General features: G+C 45.9%; 1 protein-coding gene across 1 annotated transcript in view; it reads left to right on the top strand.

The window, feature by feature from the left end:
• LRRC49 (leucine rich repeat containing 49) overlaps nt 1-20,254 on the top strand; it is an 862,677-nt gene that overhangs the window by 189,260 nt on the left and 653,163 nt on the right. The window contains exon 3 of the mRNA XM_085644059.1: nt 8,096-8,183. Within this exon, the coding sequence (XP_085500185.1) occupies nt 8,096-8,183 (88 nt within the window). The remainder of the gene's footprint in view (nt 1-8,095; nt 8,184-20,254) is intronic.

The raw sequence follows: 20,254 nt of genomic DNA, 5'->3' as shown, positions 1-20,254 counted from the left end.
TATGTCTGTGTTTGCATCTGTGGTCTTCTATCACAGTGATGTGTTTGTCTTGGTTCTGCAAGCGCGTGTGTGTGTGTGGGTGGTGATATTCATATGTGGTCACTGCAGGGACAGCAATGCAGGCCAGGGACAGTCACACAGGCAAGAAAATATTGTGCAGCGTGGGGCAGGAGGAGTGCACAGAAGCACATGGTACGAGAGTTGGAGGGTGCGGGGCTAGAGAAAAGCATACAATTAATACTCAGATTGTTGGTTTGGAGGGAGGACTGCCACCGTCCCGCAATTTACACACTCTTCGAAGGAAGCTGTGGCGAGCAGACTATGGCGTCTTGCACATAGAGGCAGTCTGGGTTTTTTGCAACAGAAGCGCTTGTTGGCTTATGTCTCTTTGCGGCAGACTTGGAAGAGCAAAGGGTGCATCGGAGGATGGTTGTGGCGAGTGACAGTAATTAAAACAAGCAGCCATGTTGGTGGGGGCAGGTGGCTCAAAGCAAAACAGGAGGATTGGGGGATGGGCAAGCCACACCATGGAATCCTCTTACTTTGAAGTCATACAAAGTAACGAGATAAGAGCAAGACTTACAGGTCTGTTTAACAGTGCTCTCTGAGCAAGTGAGAAAATATGAGCGCTCCTGATGAGGGTTGGTCAAACGCAAGTAGGAAACATATAAAACTAGGTGAATGGAGCGCGGGGCATCGCAAGCCCGGTGAGGACTAGAGGTGAGCGCAGTGAAGGAAGGAGCGGAAAACGAAAGTGAAAGTGTGCCGGCAAGGTGACCGCGAACAGGCTAACAAGGGAAACAGTCCAATTAATGTGTAGGAGAATTGCGCCCAAATACATTTATTTAACTATTTATTTTCAATTTGTAGGCAAAGTTATTGCCCACAATGTGGGCATCCTGGCTTTAGGAGAATAAATAAAGTATGAAGGTCAAAGGGAATCCCGCGAATGAAAGTGAAAGCGTGCCGGCAAGGTGACCGCGAGCAGGCTAACAAGCGCACGCGTGTCCCTAATTACAAACATATGGGCAAATGAAAATAGCTCTTCTCAAGCACTCATGCTTGTGTTGGCATCCACTTGCTGGAGCGAGCAACGGCGCGTGGGCCATCTGTTTTCAATTAGCTTGCGCGCCGCTGCTCGCTCCCGCAAGGTGTATGCCAGCACAAGCACGAGTGCTTGAAAAAGCTGACCAATTTCTAAAGGTCATCTCCTAGGCGAGACCTAAAAAGGGAGAGTATTGTAATAAACACACAAATAAATACCAAGCAAAACATTTGAAATATTTAAAAGATTTGAAGTGGAATTTCAAATTGAAAACCCCTCTCAAAGGGGCCTTGCAGAATTGCAGGGGGCAAATTGCATTCCCTAAAGAAATATAAATGGGGCGACTAACCCTGTACATCAAGTCCATTCTCTTTATTTGTGTGGTACAAGTCAACAATTAGCACGCTGTCTGGCTCCAATCCTAACAAGCATTTGCAATGCAATCGGTCTCGCCTTTGGGACCCTATATGTATTTAGCTATGCAGCACATTAGCCTGGGTGCTGAAACATCTACTGTTCTTTAACATGGAGGGAAAGCAAGCACCAAACTGTGTGACATGCCAGGTATGGGAACACATGGAGAGAAATATTGCCTTTCAGCGGGAAATGGTATAGTTTAAAGCTCTATTTTTAATATAAAATCAGGGCCTTTGGTGGTCATTTCACTGAAAATATAAGATTTAAAAAAATATTATTGTCTACGGGTGCTCGTGGAAGACAATTTCACCGAGAACTAGAGGCGTTCGATCCTACAAGGGAGATGACCACAGACAAGACCCCACAATCGAGCTTAATAATCGCTTTGAGGTCCTGTCTTCTTTAGAAGATATAGATTGACAGGGGTCGGGTGGCTCAGGGAATCTTGTGGAGGGTGGTATCGGAATTAATGTAGGGCCCTCTGTAGCCCACCAAGGTAATTTATCAGAGCTCGACGCCCAAATTCGGATTTCCACCCCGTCCACAATGAAACCTGGTAGCCCCTTAGTAGAGCCAACAGTCCCCCCCTGGATGCCCGTTAAACTCAGGATTGAGGAAACCCATGGCTATTGCCTCTTGGAACATTGCTGGGCTGGATACTAAGGCTGGCCTAGCAGATTGGTCATCATTAATCAACGAAGTTGACATCTGGGCATTCCAAGAAACTTGGGCAGTGGAGAATATCTTTCATGCAGGCTACCTAAATTTCTCGAAACCTGCAATCAGGGGACACAGGGGGAGACCGGTGGGGGGCTTGACATTCTGGGTTAGGCAAGCTATGGGGGTTACAGCAGATGAGAATCCCCTTGATAACCCAGACATTTTGGCAATTAAAGTTAGATTTCAGAGTGGCCCCAACTTATTTTTGCTTAACATATATGCTAGGGGCCAAGTGGGTGGAAAGAGTTCACAGGTCATAACAGCACTTGAGACCTTTTTAGCTGAAGGCCCCTTTAACAACAATCTGATTATTATGGGGGATTTTAATACCTGTTTTGAACCCCTGGATAGCGATGATGGTAGACTTAGCGAGGAGGAGGACGCTTTCTGGGGTTTGCCCCAGTTGGACTTACAACCCATAAAGAAATGGACTGAGGTAGCGCTCCAGGTAAAAGGGTTGTGCTTGGAATGGGGCCTTAGAGCTGCCAATGGTAGGACCAAGTCTGATGCTCTGGGTGCTGCGACTTTTGATAACGGGCGATCCAAAAGTAGGATCGATCACATCTTGGTAAACCTGGAAATTTGGCACATTGTGCTAGATATGGTAGTACAAACTCGCACTGAAAGCGACCACAACCCTCTGATTCTCACCTTGGACATTCAAGGCTTTAGTCCCACGGCCGTTGGGAATACAGCAAGTTGCGGTGCCCCGTTAATAATGGGTAATGACTTTAGAAGGGTCAAATGGGCTAAGGTGGCACTCGATGAGACAAAGGTGTTAGAAATTAGGGCCCTGGTAGCAAGGGCGCTAGGAGATATAAATGAGTGTAGTTCACAGGAAATCCTCAATGTTAAATTGCCTTTGATTCATACCGAGCTCACCAGTAGGCTGAAGAGCTTTTTTATTAATTCAAAGCCTATGAGGGTTAACCAAAAATTTGAACCTAATTCTTGGTACAATGAGCTATGTAGGTCTGCTCATAAAGCCCTTCTGACCGCCATTAAATCTAGGAACCACCCCATAATGAAACAGGTTCGTATCTTGTATAAATCTACCCTAAGGCAGGCTAAAAGAGAGTGGGACGAGGAACATTGAAAGGACCTGCTGAAAGCTTGCAAAGGCAGGAATATGACCCAATTTTGGGATTTAATAAAGTGGGGGAATGGGCACAGGTCAATAACCCCAAATAATAACGTGGACCCCCACCATTGGGTTGCCCACTTTGAAGCCCAATACCAGCTGGGCACAGAGCGGGTGTCCTTTGTCCCACCCATGTCCATTGATGCTCCCTTACGGTTCAGTACTAAGGAGGTTGAAGTGGTCCTGAAGAATATACCGAGTGGCAAAGCATCCGGTCCTGACTGTATCCCAGCGGATTTATTTAGGCAGGATGGTGACCTTTGGGTCCCATATATAACGAATCTGATGAACTCATTGGCGGGGGGAACCCCATTTCCCAACTCTTGGTCCGGTGCGGAAATAATCCCGATATTTAAAAAGGGGGATCGGTCTGCACCGGGCAATTATAGGCCAATTAGTCTTAACGATGCCTTGCAAAAGATCATTGCCCGTGTCATCCTAGGAAGAATCCAAAGCTGGATGGAGGAAAAGAATATATTATCTAATCTTCAAGTAGGGTTCCGGGCCCATATGGGAACACTGGACCAGGTTTTTAGGTTCGTTTTACTTTACTGGAAGGAGGTCCTTTTGGGTAAGGGGCTTATTTTTGCAGCATTTGTGGATTTAAAATCTGCATTTGACCTTGTCCCCAGATCTAAATTTTGGGATGTTTTACTAAGGTTAGGGATGCCCAAGGAATTAGTGGACTTCGTGATCAAGCTTCACAGCTCCAACTATGCTCAGGTTCGTTGGGGAAAACCAGGAGAGGTCACCGAAAGATTCCAACACTGTTTTCCTTGTTTATAAACGGGGTTGTCCAGTACTTCGACAATTACCCCACCGATGCTCCAAAGCTGGTAGGCCAAAAGGTGCCCCTGCTCATGTTCGCTGATGATACCCTGATATTATCTAAAACTCGGCAGGGTTTGCAGCGGGCCCTATCTCGTTTTGAGGCCTTTTGCAGCGAACATGAGCTAGAGTTTAATGTGGAGAAAACAAAATTTATGGTACTCCATGGGGCAGGTGCTGTTTCGGCAAACGTTTTTATGTGTGGGAAGCTATTGGAGCAGGCCAAGGTATTTACTTACCTTGGCATTACCTTTGGCGAAAAGTTGAGTTGGACTCCCCAGGTGAAGCTCCTAGCTTTGAAACATTCACAGCTAGCAGGAGCCCTTTTAAGGGAGCATAGGCTCTCACAAACTAAGCCATTGGCTCCAGCTGTTAAGCTGTACTCCCTGAAAATAGTCCCTGCTATTTTATACGGTGCTGAGATCTGGGGTTGTAGTAATTTGTCTGATTTAGCCCTGGTCCAAAACAAATTTTTAAGATCACTTGTGGGCCTTCCACGATCGACCCCAGGAATCCCCCTTCTGTTTGATCTTGGCTGTAATCCCATTGAGGACATTGCACAGCTTAGAATGTTGCTCTTTTGGAGAAGGCTGTGGTCTACCCCCGAATTACATCATTTCACAAAGGCTTTGCTTGAGGTAAGGGGGTTGGACACCTTAAACAAGATCATTTGGTTAAAAACTATCAAAACCCTTCTTACTGACATGGGAATGAGGGATTTGTGGGTCCCTCAAATGCGGCTGTTTTTCCAACTAAAACAGAATTTAGAGTTGCATACTGGAGCTTAGTAAAATCTAGGAGACACTCTGCTCTGGTAGGCTCCCCATTGACTAGAGATTTCTGGGATTTTAAAGATGAACAATTCCTCGAATCCTACTGGGGCCTAATTACCAAACCTAGAGATCGTAGGTTGTATCACCAGTTTAGGGTTGAAACGCTCCCACTTAGGAAATTTACCAGCAAATGGAAATCTGGTAAGGGAGACAGATGTCCATTTTGTCCTAAATGTATAGAAAATGTAAGCCACTTTCTCTACGTTTGTCCAGCTTATCATTTGGCTAGGAGCACATGGCTCAAACCTTTGAGCAGAACTCTTGGTACAACTTCTGCTCTGACTGCCAAAAGGTTACTGAAAATTGGTGACAACGAAACAATTATCATAGGGGTAGCCAAATTCCTTAGCTGGTCCTGGGCTATTCGCGAAAGAAATGATGGACCATAGCAACTTGTTAATTTTATTCTTTTAGAAGAAATTTTAATGGTCATTTAAAAATTTTAAAATGTATTGCATGGTTGTGTAAGATCTTATTTGCTGTGATTTCCAATCTACGGCTGTGGTTTTTCACATTGTTTTATTATCGGTATATATATGTCTTTTAAGATGAATAATCGAAATAAAGACTTCTTTGAATTGAATTGAATTGAATTTCTATAGACTGGAATCTAGAGAATGCTAAAGTGATTCTGATATTTTACTGACCTCTGCTGGTCGTTTTCTATCAAGAAAGTTAAATAGAGGCAGTTGCCTGAAAAATTAAAAAAAGAAAGTCCCTCAGCAGAAAGCAATTCTGGGATTTTACAGACCTCTACTGGTGAACATAAACACGACCATGTGGTGTTTGCTTAGAGACCCATCAAGCATTTTTGGAAGACCCAAAGTATACATGGACATAAGTATCAACCCCTTAAGTCTTGGGGTCGGTCACAGGCCGTCGCCCACACTCCGTTCTCAGTGCGTCCATTGGCTGATCCTGTGGAGGGTGCTTGCACTGAAGGTTTACTTTTTTGAATTCCCAGGGTGGGTACGAAGCGGAATCACTTCTGCTTCTGGCCAGAACCGCCCTCGCATCCATTGCCCTTGCGGCGCGCTTACATCACAGATCCCCACCTGAGCAAAGGTGCAGTGAAGGTGAGTCCTCTGCTCCCATGTCTGGTTTTTTTTTTAAGCCCCTGATACCTCCCCATATTTGAGGGAGTCTTAATTTGAAAGGGGAGTGTCTCCCCTTCCCAGCAATGTCTCCCTCAAATAGTTTCCTGCTTGTGGATCTCAAGACACACCATGAGCAGAAACCACTAGACACCAGGAATAAGCTTTTTTTTTTAGAGGGGGGTAGGCCACCCCTGGGAAATAGGCTGACCCACCCAAAGGGGCATACAATTTTAAGTATCTTTTCACCCTGGGAGGCGGGAAACAAAATGGCAGCTATGAGTTTCTGTTGTTAGGAGGGGTCAACCCCCCTGGGAAATAGGCTGAATTTGGAGACATAAATATTTATTGAAAAGTATGTTTTCTATTATGAACTCTTTGCCAAATACCATAGAAAGGAGTTTTGTATTGTGAGCTTTGCGACAAATCTAATAGGAAGGTATTTTACATTGTGAAATCTTACAAATGCAATAAGAACAGGGGCGTCATCTCTGACAAATACAGCTTTACAATGCGAACTGTGACAAATTCAGGTGGAAGGGGTTTTACATTGTGAACTTTATTACAAACACAATAGGAAAGGGATTTACATTGTGAATTATGACAGTTACATCAGAGCAGCATGGTTTTTCACAGTCAACTCTCTGACAAATAAATCAGGAATAGGTTTTTCATTATAAACGGCAAGTCAAACATCATAGGAAGGGGCTTTACAATTTTAGTTACTGACAAATAAAATAGGAAGGAATTTACACAGTGAACTCTTAAACAAATGCAAAGCAATAGGGTTAAAACATATGTCCTTTTTCCTGGCCTTTCACTGGAAAATGGTTGATGCCTCCAGAGTAAGATTTAAGGTTCATGTCAATGCATACTTTGAGTTTTCCTAAAGTTTTTGCTGGGTAACTAAAGACAGACATCCCATGGTTATGCCCATTTATTCCAATGTTGATGTTCCTACCAGTGTTGATCTTTCCTTCTGCCTGCATGTCAGCAAAATCACTGGTACAAGTAACTAACTCCCTTTTGAAGAACTTAAGGAAAATTCTTCCTGGCCTCTTAGTTGATGGAAAAGGTTGCTGATCCAGGCAGCTATCTCATACTGGCTGGATCATTATAGGAGTGCAGTCTTGCTTGGCTTACATAAATATCTTATCTGTCTCCTTCAGATTCTACCAACTACAGCTGCCATTCCTGTTACTTAATTTATCTCAGTGCATGTTTGTTAAATCCCTGTTAGACTAGGACCTAGAATTGTATAGTGTCGAATATAGAGGATGAACAAATGTAAATAGGACATAAGACAGTGATATGCAACGCAGTTGTGTAAATCAATACAGTTTAATAGATAGCTGTGCAGTTGACAATCTTTTATAGTGCAGTCTTGTCGCCTACCTTGCAAAGGTAGTTGCAAACTGGAGTTCGACCTAGATATAGCAAATAGTTAATGTACAAGTGTATAAACATATGTTTACAATGCACAAAACATGAATTGGCACACACATTCTTCACATAAAATAGGATGGATTGTATGTGTGAGTTGATCTGTTCATAGGAGAGTGTTTTGATCATTCTAGGGGAGGGATGTCTGCCCAATTGGTATTCACAACAAATCTGGATACAGTTGCTCTGTTATGATTACATCCAATGCTCGGTGAGAAGGAACACCTGCAAATTTTGTGATGGTGTGCTCTATGCGGAAAATGTGTTTCCTCTGGTTAAAAAATCTTGATTCGTGTGATTTAAATTTTAGTTGTAATTTTTCACCAGAAGAGCGTTAAGCCTGATGGGAATAAATTGTCTACTTTTTGGAAGGTGACCATTGATTTAAAAACAAGTTTTTTCTAAGTGCATTGATCTTTCCATATTATGTTATGTAATGCATTTGTCATGCTATGTATGTTGTAGTGAAATTGTTAATCTTTATAGAATTTATAGAACACACAATTGACAAATGATTTACATTTTTGCATCTCAAGGAGCATCATAATCGTACCAACTATTCTTTCTTTTGCAGTTTGAATTCAGAATAAATAAAGAACAATCCTCTTTGCACAGCAGGCATATGCAACAAGATACAGAAAAAAACGATCCCAGCAAGCAAGGTACTCTAGTTTTTATTTACAATGTGTTCAATTAACCCCTTCGCTGCTGGGGACATTCCGCTGCAGCGCTGGGAGGGGCAGGGGGGCAGCGCGGTGGGCCTGTGCTCATGACGGAGCCGCTCCGTCATGAGCCACAGTTGAGCTGTGCTCATGACGGAACGGTTCCGTCATGACTCCGCCCAGTTGCGTTGTCCCCCCGCACAGGCGGGGAAACAGCGCCGCGTAGGCGGAGCGGCCGCCAACGGGCGTGTCATGACGGAACCGTTCCGTCATGAGCACACTGCAACCGTGGCTCATGACGGAACGGTTCCGTCATGAGCGGGGAAGGGGTTAAACCTTTCTAATGAGTGTGCTGCTAACATACGGACATTCTCATGTGGTTCTAAAATGTCTCCATGTGGCACCCAGGTTCTGATGGATACATCTACCTGTGGTTCCTCACCTTTTGAATATCCCAATGCGCAGGCATTGGGATATTTTTTACAGCTCTCCCACGTCAGCGAGAACGTCACAATGGCACATCTCCGCACTCGGCTTCGCGTGATGTTATCGGAGCCATCTGAAGCCCCCGTCGGCATGCTGATATTCGTTCTCTTTTTGCTATGCTTTTGATACGTAACGTTTTTTTCTAGGCTCTCCATAGTACTAGGAAGTCTTGCAACATTTATTCTATTAAATAGCAACGTTGTTGCAGTGGAAAGATGTCGCCTCCGAGGAAGTATGGATTTAAACCTTGCAGGGAACATGATGGTCAAATGTCGATCACAGACACTCACGGCGATTGTCTTCGGTGTTTAAGTTCAGACAACAACACCAACACCTGTTCTTCTTGCCAAAAGATGAACTCCAAGGCTTTGAGGGTGAAGGAGGCAAAGCTTTTTATGGCCAAGGCGAAAAGGAAAAGAGAGGATGTCGCCGTCTCCCCACTCTTTGAAGTCTTATAAGAGAAAGCATAAGAAGAAGCTGCGTCATGGTTCCCAGCATCGTTCATTGAGGGATAATTGACCGAGGCCAGTGTCTCTGGGTCCGAAGACTCATGAAGGTTGAAGTGAGATGTCTCTGACTCCATCTCCAGAGGTCGCACCGGTGTCGCCCTCGAGCCCAAGGCCCTTGACTCCACCCGGACGCCTGACTCAGAGTCTGTACTGGATCCAGTTCTACCACCACTGCACCCTATACCTCCCAGGCAGGGGCAGGGGTATCCTGCATTTGCGACTCCGGGGTCTGACCCGTTGAGTTTTCTGAATGCTATGTATAGCATTTTCAGTGGGGCGATAATTCCATCTGGTGCGCCTGCAGGCCCGTGGGTCTAATTTCTTATTTCTTGGGAGGTGTTCTGGCACATTATCAACAGGCACCATTCCTGCCATTTATGGCGATGGCCTAGGTTTCCTGGCCTCCTCCTGCACTTAGAGAGGGGACTCCATCACCAGTGGAGGAGATTAGATATTAGTCTCCGGTGCCGGCTAAACCTCTGGCGTCGACTGGATGCATGCCGGTGTCATGCTGCTCGACTCCGTTGTCACTGACATGTGCTAATCAGGTGACTAAGTCACTAGCGCCATTGCCAACATTGCTGACCCCGGTGTTGCTTTCATCGTTGCCGATGCTCAAGCATAGGTTCTGGAGAGAGCCCCAAAGGCTTATAGAGGAGGAGCAGTATTTTTATGGGCAGAATCCGGACATGGAAGAAGGTGAAATTGTTTCTTTGGATTCGGAGTTTGAACCCCTGGATGTAGCAAATGGTTTGGATACCTCCCCGGAAAGGGAGTTGCTGTCTCCAAAAGGTATTCCACTACCTGAAGTCCCAAAATATCACTCTGTGATAAGAAAAGGCTGCTGAGATGCTGAACTTTCGTTTCCCTTCTACTGAGCTCAAAAGTATATTAATTACAGAGGTATTGCATTCTTCAACATCCACATCAGAGCACTTGCTGCCTTTCAATGAAGCGCTCACTGAGACAATTCTTGATTTTTGGCAGAAACCTTTGACATCTGCAGCAGTGTCTAGGTCTATTGCAAGAAGGTATAAGCCTGCTCCTGGGGATAAACCATTTTTGTCTTTTCATTCTACGCCTGAGAGTTTAGTGGTGCAAGCTTCCTATTCTTCGAAGCTAACGCTGGGATCCTTTCAAATGCCTCCTGCAGTTAGGGAGTCCAAGAGAATGAAACAGTCTGCAAAGAAAGTGTTTTTTGCTGGTAACATGGCCTTGAAGTTGACGAATGCAACCTATTTCTGTGGACAATACATTCATGCGTTAATGGAATTGGCCAATGCAGTAGTCCCTAGGTTGCCTGATGACGTTAAGGGGCATTTTTCTGAATTACTGAACGAAAGTCAAGCAGCTGCCGATCGGGTTTGGATACAGTTGATTCAGTCATCTGGGTAGTGGGATCTTCAGTTGCCACAAGGAAACACGCTTGGTAAAGGGGGTCGGGTTTCTCACCAGGGTTGTAGGCCGTAACCACACATGCGATTATATCTCATGCCTTAATCTACGTGGTCTTTAGGGCGACCGTGTCTTTACCATCATTTGGTAATGATTTTACTAAAGCCCCCCCACCCTGAGCCCTAAAACCGGCCCCCAGCTGAAAAAACTGCCCCCCCGGCCTGAGCCCTTAAACCCAGCCCCAGCCCTTAAAACTACCCCGAACCCAGCCCCCTCCTTCCTGAGCCCTAAAACCGGGCCCTCAGCCCTACTTACCATGCTGCATCCCTGATCCTTCCTGTTCCTGTTCCTCCTTCCATTCTGCCTGCCCATCCGCTCTGAACCTAGAGTGCTAAATGCCTTTATCACAAACAAATGATGGACGGAATGCTGACAATGCAGACATTCTCCCCCAGTCAAGAGATCTGGGTTAAATCCATCGTTCTTTTGCCCACTACACCACCCCAGTTCAGACATGGCCATATGCAAATCAGTCTTGACCCTGTGCCTCATGGGAACAGTCCAGCCCGAACTGCCAAGCCATGTCTTCCCTGGACCGGAATCAAGCATCCTAGGCCCGGTTTCTGGCTATCAGCCGTCATCAGCCAGGATAGCTTGACTCCAGTGGCGTAGTGAGCACGGGTCCCACGTCTGGGAATACCCATCCCACTTAGGGCGAAAAGCGTTACAACAAACAAATGATGGACGGAATGCTGACAATACAGACATTCTCCCCCAGTCAAGAGATCTGGGTTAAATCCATCGTTCTTTTGCCCACTACACCACCCCAGTTCAGACATGGCCATATGCAAATCAGTCTTGACCCTGTGCCTCATGGGAACAGTCCAGCCCGAACTGCCAAGCCATGTCTTCCCTGGACCGGAATCAAGCATCCTAGGACCGGTTTCTGGCTATCAGCCGTCATCAGCCAGGATAGCTTGACTCCAGTGGCGTAGTGAGCACGGGTCCCACGTCTGGGAATACCCATCCCACTTAGGGCGAAAAGCGTTACAACAAACAAATGATGGACGGAATGCGGACAATGCAGACATTCTCCCCCAGTCAAGAGATCTGGGTTAAATCCATCGTTCTTTTGCCCACTACACCACCCCAGTTCAGACATAGGATGCTTGATTCCGGTCCAGGGAAGACATGGCTTGGCAGTTCGGGCTGGACTGTTCCCATGAGGCGCAGGGTCAAGACTGATTTGCATATGGCCATGTCTGAACTGGGGTGGCGTAGTGGGCAAAAGAACGATGGATTTAACCCAGATCTCTTGACTGGGGGAGAATGTCTGCATTGTCAGCATTCCGTCCATCATTTGTTTGTTGTAACGCTTTTCGCCCTAAGTGGGATGGGTATGCCCAGACGTGGGTCCCGTGCTCACTACGCCACTGGAGTCAAGCTATCCTGGCTGATGACGGCTGATAGCCAGAAACCGGTCCTAGGATGCTTGATTCCGGTCCAGGGAAGACATGGCTTGGCAGTTCGGGCTGGACTGTTCCCATGAGGCACAGGGTCAAGACTGATTTGCATATGGCCATGTCTGAACTGGGGTGGCGTAGTGGGCAAAAGAACGATGGATTTAACCCAGATCTCTTGACTGGGGGAGAATGTCTGCATTGTCAGCATTCCGTCCATCATTTGTTTGTTGTAACGCTTTTCGCCCTAAGTGGGATGGGTATGCCCAGACGTGGGTCCCGTGCTCACTACGCCACTGGAGTCAAGCTATCCTGGCTGATGACGGCTGATAGCCAGAAACCGGTCCTAGGATGCTTGATTCCGGTCCAGGGAAGACATGGCTTGGCAGTTCGGGCTGGACTGTTCCCATGAGGCACAGGGTCAAGACTGATTTGCATATGGCCATGTCTGAACTGGGGTGGCGTAGTGGGCAAAAGAACGATGGATTTAACCCAGATCTCTTGACTGGGGGAGAATGTCTGCATTGTCAGCATTCCGCCCATCATTTGTTTGTTGTAACGCTTTTCGCCCTAAGTGGGATGGGTATGCCCAGACGTGGGTCCCGTGCTCACTACGCCACTGGAGTCAAGCTATCCTGGCTGATAACGGCTGATAGCCAGAAACCGGTCCTAGGATGCTTGATTCCGGTCCAGGGAAGACATGGCTTGGCAGTTCGGGCTGGACTGTTCCCATGAGGCACAGGGTCAAGACTGATTTGCATATGGCCATGTCTGAACTGGGGTGGCGTAGTGGGCAAAAGAACGATGGATTTAACCCAGATCTCTTGACTGGGGGAGAATGTCTGCATTGTCAGCATTCCGTCCATCATTTGTTTGTTGTAACGCTTTTCGCCCTAAGTGGGATGGGTATGCCCAGACGTGGGTCCCGTGCTCACTACGCCACTGGAGTCAAGCTATCCTGGCTGATGACGGCTGATAGCCAGAAACCGGTCCTAGGATGCTTGATTCCGGTCCAGGGAAGACATGGCTTGGCAATTCGGGCTGGACTGTTCCCATGAGGCACAGGGTCAAGACTGATTTGCATATGGCCATGTCTGAACTGGGGTGGCGTAGTGGGCAAAAGAACGATGGATTTAACCCAGATCTCTTGACTGGGGGAGAATGTCTGCATTGTCAGCATTCCGTCCATCATTTGTTTGTTGTAACGCTTTTCGCCCTAAGTGGGATGGGTATGCCCAGACGTGGGTCCCGTGCTCACTACGCCACTGGAGTCAAGCTATCCTGGCTGATGACGGCTGATAGCCAGAAACCGGTCCTAGGATGCTTGATTCCGGTCCAGGGAAGACATGGCTTGGCAGTTCGGGCTGGACTGTTCCCATGAGGCACAGGGTCAAGACTGATTTGCATATGGCCATGTCTGAACTGGGGTGGCGTAGTGGGCAAAAGAACGATGGATTTAACCCAGATCTCTTGACTGGGGGAGAATGTCTGCATTGTCAGCATTCCGTCCATCATTTGTTTGTTGTAACGCTTTTCGCCCTAAGTGGGATGGGTATGCCCAGACGTGGGTCCCGTGCTCACTACGCCACTGGAGTCAAGCTATCCTGGCTGATGACGGCTGATAGCCAGAAACCGGTCCTAGGATGCTTGATTCCGGTCCAGGGAAGACATGACTTGGCAGTTCGGGCTGGACTGTTCCCATGAGGCACAGGGTCAAGACTGATTTGCATATGGCCATGTCTGAACTGGGGTGGCGTAGTGGGCAAAAGAACGATGGATTTAACCCAGATCTCTTGACTGGGGGAGGATGTCTGCATTGTCAGCATTCCGTCCATCATTTGTTTGTTGTAACGCTTTTCGCCCTAAGTGGGATGGGTATGCCCAGACGTGGGTCCCGTGCTCACTACGCCACTGGAGTCAAGCTATCCTGGCTGATGACGACTGATAGCCAGAAACCGGTCCTAGGATGCTTGATTCCGGTCCAGGGAAGATATGGCTTGGCAGTTCGGGCTGGACTGTTCCCATGAGGCACAGGGTCAAGACTGATTTGCATATGGCCATGTCTGAACTGGGGTGGCGTAGTGGGCAAAAGAACGATGGATTTAACCCAGATCTCTTGACTGGGGGAGAATGTCTGCATTGCCAGCATTCCGTCCATCATTTGTTTGTTGTAACGCTTTTCGCCCTAAGTGGGATGGGTATGCCCAGACGTGGGTCCCGTGCTCACTACGCCACTGGAGTCAAGCTATCCTGGCTGATGACGGCTGATAGCCAGAAACCGGTCCTAGGATGCTTGATTCCGGTCCAGGGAAGACATGGCTTGGCAGTTCGGGCTGGACTGTTCCCATGAGGCACAGGGTCAAGACTGATTTGCATATGGCCATGTCTGAACTGGGGTGGCGTAGTGGGCAAAAGAACGATGGATTTAACCCAGATCTCTTGACTGGGGGAGAATGTCTGCATTGTCAGCATTCCGTCCATCATTTGTTTGTTGTAACGAATGCCTTTATCAGGCATATGCATGCTAAAGGCATATGCACGGTAAAGGCAAGTGTGGTAAATCTTGTGTGGTAACGGAATACGTGGATCGGCCCACGTTGTAAATGCCGTTTCCCTCTCACCGGATGTGCAAGCAACCTTGATGGACTTGCCGTTCGATGGTTCAAGGCTGTTTGATGCCAAAGCGGATTCTGCTTTGTAGAGATTCAGGGACAGCAAAGCGACAGCAAGATCTTTGGGCCTTCAGTCACAGCATAAATATTATAGGCGGTTTTGTAGGTTCTAATGGTTTAGCCGGAACTTTTCCCTTCAAAGGAGAAGTCCGTATCAGCCATAGCAACAGCAGCAGACATTCTATACCCTCTACAGAAGTTATAAGGGACGCGGCAGAGGCAGACAACATGGAGATGCCCATCAGCCTTCTTTCTCCTCCTCCCCCGCCAATGTGACAGGAAAACAGCCAGAGTTCCGCCATCTTGGAGCATGCTTGTCCAGTGGGAGGACTGTCGACCTATTTTGTACCTCAATAGAGGTCTGTAACAACATCTTTAGGTTTTGTATATTGTGGAAAATGGATACTCCCTACCCTTCCAACAGTTTCCCCCACCTTTCCTTTCCCAAAAGGGCTTTTGTTCGTAAGAACATCTTCTGCTCCTCCAACAGGAGTTTCAGAATCTGTTATTCAGCGCCATGAGGCCTACGGGTGAACGTGCGCTTTACAAATACACATGTTATGCTTAAAAAAGGCGCAGTAGAGTTGGAGCCAGAGCAGGAACGGGGTCAGGGATGCTCTTCCCGGTATGCTCTGATTCCCAAAAAGGACGGCCACTTACGGTCGATCCTCAACCTCAGGATTTTGAACTGGTTCCTCAAACAAAAAGTTCAAGATGCCGACACTTGCATAAGTGCTTCTTGCGCTGGAGAAGGAATACTGGATGGTTTGATCGATTTACAGGATGCGTATTTACACATACCTGTTCTGAAATCGCACAGAAAGTATCTTCATTTTACGGCGCGGTCTCATCATTACCAGTTAGCATTTCTTCTATTTGGTCTTACTTCCTTGACACAAGTCTTCACAAAGGTGATGGTGGTGGTTGCAGCGCATCTCAGAAGGTGGGGAATACCAGTATTCCCTTACATGGATAATTGGCTGATCAAAGCCAAGACTCCAGAGTTGGTGTTGCATCATTTGCAGTTGATAACACGGTTTTTGTTCATCCCGGGTTTTACTATTAACATGCCCAAATCTCACCTAGAGCCCTCTCAGCTCCACTGTTCATAGAGGCAGTACTGGACGCTACGATGAATCGAGACTAACTGCCTCCTCAGACGATTATGGACATTCAGGCTATGATTCCATTGTTTCACAATCAAGCCATGGTTCCAGTCCTGAAGGTCTTTTACGCTTGCTAGTACCATCTCTCCTATGTCAATTGCTGATGAGTGAGAAGTAGCATATACACTCTTGGATTACAGACTTTTGAAGCACGTCACTTTGATGCTTAATCACATATAAATTATTGTTTCTTTACTGTATGTAAACCCAAGTTCCACATTCATTTGATATGTTTTACATACACATTGACTCAATATTAATTGACATGATTTAGTTAAGCCTTTCTATTGTATGTTAAACCTTTAGAATAAACATAAATTTTCCAAGAAGTTTAGATGTTCAATTAGGTCCTGCATTCTATTGGTCTGCCATGCATGCTGGCACATGAGGGCCCTCCAGTGGTGCATCGGAAAGGCTGTGGTTAAGCACATCGGGGATCTGGGAGAGTCAGTCAAGCTCTCCAGAGACACTGGAGTGGATCTTCAGTGGTGGGTATGCCTAGCAATCTGTCTCAAGAGAAGCGTTTCACCCTATGCCACCGGTGGACACAGTGATAACGGATGTCTCCACGTTAGGGTGGGGAGCTCATCATGGGAATCTCAGGACCACTAGCTCTGCATCATGGCAAATCACTAAGCCGGAGTTCTTAAGGTTTGTGTGGACAGTCTCAGTCTGCACTTTTCTGCTGATCACGAGTGACGTCTGCATCCGGAAGTCGTACATCACATTTTCTGGCTATGGAGACCACTCGACAGACCTGTTTGCTGCTTACAAGAACGTGCACTGCCGGTCAATCTGCAGCCTCCGGTATCTGATGCAGGGGGCGCTGAATTTGTGAAGTGGTGTGAAGAAAATTCCATTAACCCTTTAAAATCCCATTTATCTGACATTTCACGCTTTGCACTGTCCCTATCACAGCATGGTTGTGCGGTTGCAACAGTTAAGGGGTATTTCTCTGCCCTTTCGGTATTCGTCTGCATACCGGGCCAGACTTCCCTTTTTAAGTCCCCTATAGCTTTAAGGTTTAATATGGGACTTACTAACAAGTTCCTTCCCACTCTGTTCATATCATGCCTCAGTGGGATCTTGATTTGGTGTTAACCTTTCCTGTGGGTGCTGTGTTTGAGCCCCTACATAGTTGTCCCTTAAGGTTACTGACTTTCAAAACGTTTTTTCTAGCTGCAATAACATCAGCTCGATGTGTTAGTGAATTGCAGGCATTAAGTGTAAAACCCCTTCATGACTTTATGCATACAAGTTGATATTAAGAACCAGAGCTGCTTTCCTGCCAAAGGTGGTTACTCCCTTCCACTTAGGCCAGTCTATTCCCCTTCCTACTTTCTATCCTCCCCCCTCATCCATCCAAAGAGGAAGAAAGGAAGAAAGGCTTCATTGTTTGGACCGTAAGAGAGTTATGAGATTTTATGTGGACAGAACTCGAGATCTCCGGTTGGATGATCAGCTGTTTGTTGGCTATGTGGGTGAAATGAAAGGAAAAGAGGTGCATAAGACAACATTATCAAGATGGATTATCCTGTGCATAAAGATCTGCTATGCCATGGCTAACAAAGAACCACCTGAAGGTATAAGAGCTCATTCTTCTGGAGCTAAGAACTTCCACTTTGGTTAGAGGTATCCCGGTGGTTGACATTCCCAAAACAGGGATTTGTGCTCCATCCACACTTTTGTGAAGCACTGTTGTTTAGACTCTGAGGTGAGGAGGGACAGTCACTTTGCGCATTCAGTGTTACAGGATTTTTTGGTATAAATAGACAGGCACCCATCTTGAGGAATCTACAGGTAGATAATCCATCAGAAGAACAAGTTACTTATCTTTGGTAACGCTTTTTCTGGTGTATTCGTATCTACCTGTGGTTTCCTCACTGACCCACCCATCTCCCTGTTGCTTGTCTGCTTATGCCAAAAACAATGCTGTTTTGTATATTGTGTATTTTATTTACATGTACAAATGCATTATATATATGTATATAAGCAGTAAATTATCTACTGGCGGTCGCCAGTAGATAGTTATAGTTAGGACCGTGTTTCCATAGGAAATCTGAAAATTGTATTTTGAATAACTTTGGCGCCGGTTGACGAATCTTCGCGAAATTTTCAAAACTAATGGGGCGCTCCGCTCAGCTCCTACCCTGAAAGTCTCGGGGTGATTCGTCAAGCGGGGGCCGAGAAAAAAGGGGGGTCCCAAAACGCGTTTTCCCCATGCATTTTCCCATAGGACCTTTAGTCGAAGGTACAGCCCGAACGGCTGAACAGAATTAATTGAAATTTGGCAAAGGGGTAGCCCTCAGGTCAGGGAAGTGCCTTTTGCATATCTGGAGTCAATCTGTTCAGTATTTCCTGAGAAAATTGCATTTAAAAGCATATACATATCTATATGTGTGCACCGTGCGCGCACCGTGCGCGCACCCTAACGTGCGCGAGCGTAATTCTGATTGGTTGTTTGATGTCAGTCAACATTCGAATCGGTCGAAATCAGGAAGTGTCGGCCGCCATTTTGTCTGGCGCAGTGATAAGGAAGGTGGAAAAAAAGGTGGAAAACGTGAAAAGGGGGCAGGGAAGAGAGTTTCTGACCCCCTAGCCTTAGTCAGGGGGTCACAGAAGGACCCCCAAGGGTGAAAAAAACATTTATTTACGAGTTATGGTTATCTGAACTAACTATAACGGGGGAATTTCATTGGTTTTTTACGAGTGAAATGTCCACCTAACTATAACCTGTGTGAAACCTATGGTTTTTTAAGTGAATATATATATATATATATATATAAACTGCTTGCCCACGCGGCTGACAAAGGAGCCCGCACTCCAAGGTAATCCTCTTCAAAGTTACTTTATTGTTTACTGACGCGTTTCGACCTCTCCGGTCTTTTTCTAAGTAAAAACAAAAAATGCAAGTGCTCTATTTAACATAAAAAAATGTAAACACTGTGCATCAACATGGAAAAAAGACTTCAACTCATGATGCCATTTATGCCATTCAAACCCATAAAAGACAGACTCCAAATTATACATTTCAAAGTTTAAAAAAAATAAAATAGTGTGTTATGGAAAAATAAGAAAGGTAATAGAAGGGATAAATAAAGGCATCTGTCGCAAAACTTCTACAAAAATTATATTATAGTGAGTGATGCAAAAAAACGTGTGGAGCCCATATCCAACATACAAAGACATATACATTTGGTCAAGTGACCATTGGTTACTACTCACAGGAGAGATACAATGGTGTTATTGCACATTTAGGGAATCAGCCGACCTCGTCACATTAAATAATGGGACTATACCCTTAGTAAAACTTGGCAAAACAAAGATACTTGTGCAAGTGCTGTCTTATGGGCCACAATTACTCAATGTATGACTGGAAATTAAATTTCCAAGGATAGGCACAAAGGGCAGAAAAACTCCCCCCGAGGATGGCTGACATGGCCACCGCATCCATTAATTAGCATCCATATGTTTTTTCTGGAAAAGGGCCAATCAAATGGTGGACCATACCATTTCTATGTGTGTCAGGTGCAAATGAGCATGTAGGCTAGTATATATGCATCTGCAACCTATAGATAGTGCAAAAAGAGAGAAAAAATTAGTTTAAAAAAGTGAAAAAAATAAGAGTAAAAAAGTGAGAAGTAGAAGACGGAAGAAGAAAAAGAAGAAGAAAGAAGACAGAAGACGAAAGGAGATAAAGGAGGAGGTATTTGTAAGGCAAAATTACATAGTTAGAGCCAAAACAGAGAAAGGAGAAGAGGAAAGAGGAAAATAGATGTCCGAAACGTTGTTCAGCCTAGATGTACATGGAGTTCCTCATCTTGATTGAGGTCACCAGGATGCTTGCTGTTCAGACGATTGATATATTGGGACTCCAATCTCCGCAAAGCACGCTCTCTGTCCCCACCTCTTACTTTGGCTTGAACCCTGTCAATTCCAAAGAAAGATATTTTTAGGGTTTCAGCTCCCCCTGGAACCATGCATCGTATTGCAATGTCTAGCCATAGGATATGTCACATCCTTATTCCTAATTGCCCTCAGGTGCTCCAAGACCCTTTTCTTCACAGGAAAGATTATGCTACCCACATATTTCAGGCCACATACACATATCAGGACATACACCGCGAAATCCCTATTACAGTTAATAAACTGTTTGATCTTGTGTTTCCTTCCATCGGGTAACTGCATCATTTTTAGGTCTCGCCTACGCAGCGCGCATGCGCTGCAAAGGCAAAAATACCTTTTGCGATCGCTTTGGCTTTTCGGCCAAAGACGTGCAAGCGTTCCATTGCCTTCAATGGCAACGCGTGCACGTGTGGCTATTCACTTGCGGGAGCGATTATCGCTCCCGCAAGTGAATCGCACACGCTTGTTTCCATCTAA

The sequence above is a fragment of the Triturus cristatus genome, chromosome 3_1 (genome assembly GCF_964204655.1).
Source record: "Triturus cristatus chromosome 3_1, aTriCri1.1, whole genome shotgun sequence".
Lineage (NCBI taxonomy): Eukaryota > Metazoa > Chordata > Amphibia > Caudata > Salamandridae > Triturus > Triturus cristatus.
The sequence above is the reverse complement of the archived record's forward strand: the minus strand, read 5'-3'. Positions and strand labels throughout refer to the sequence as shown.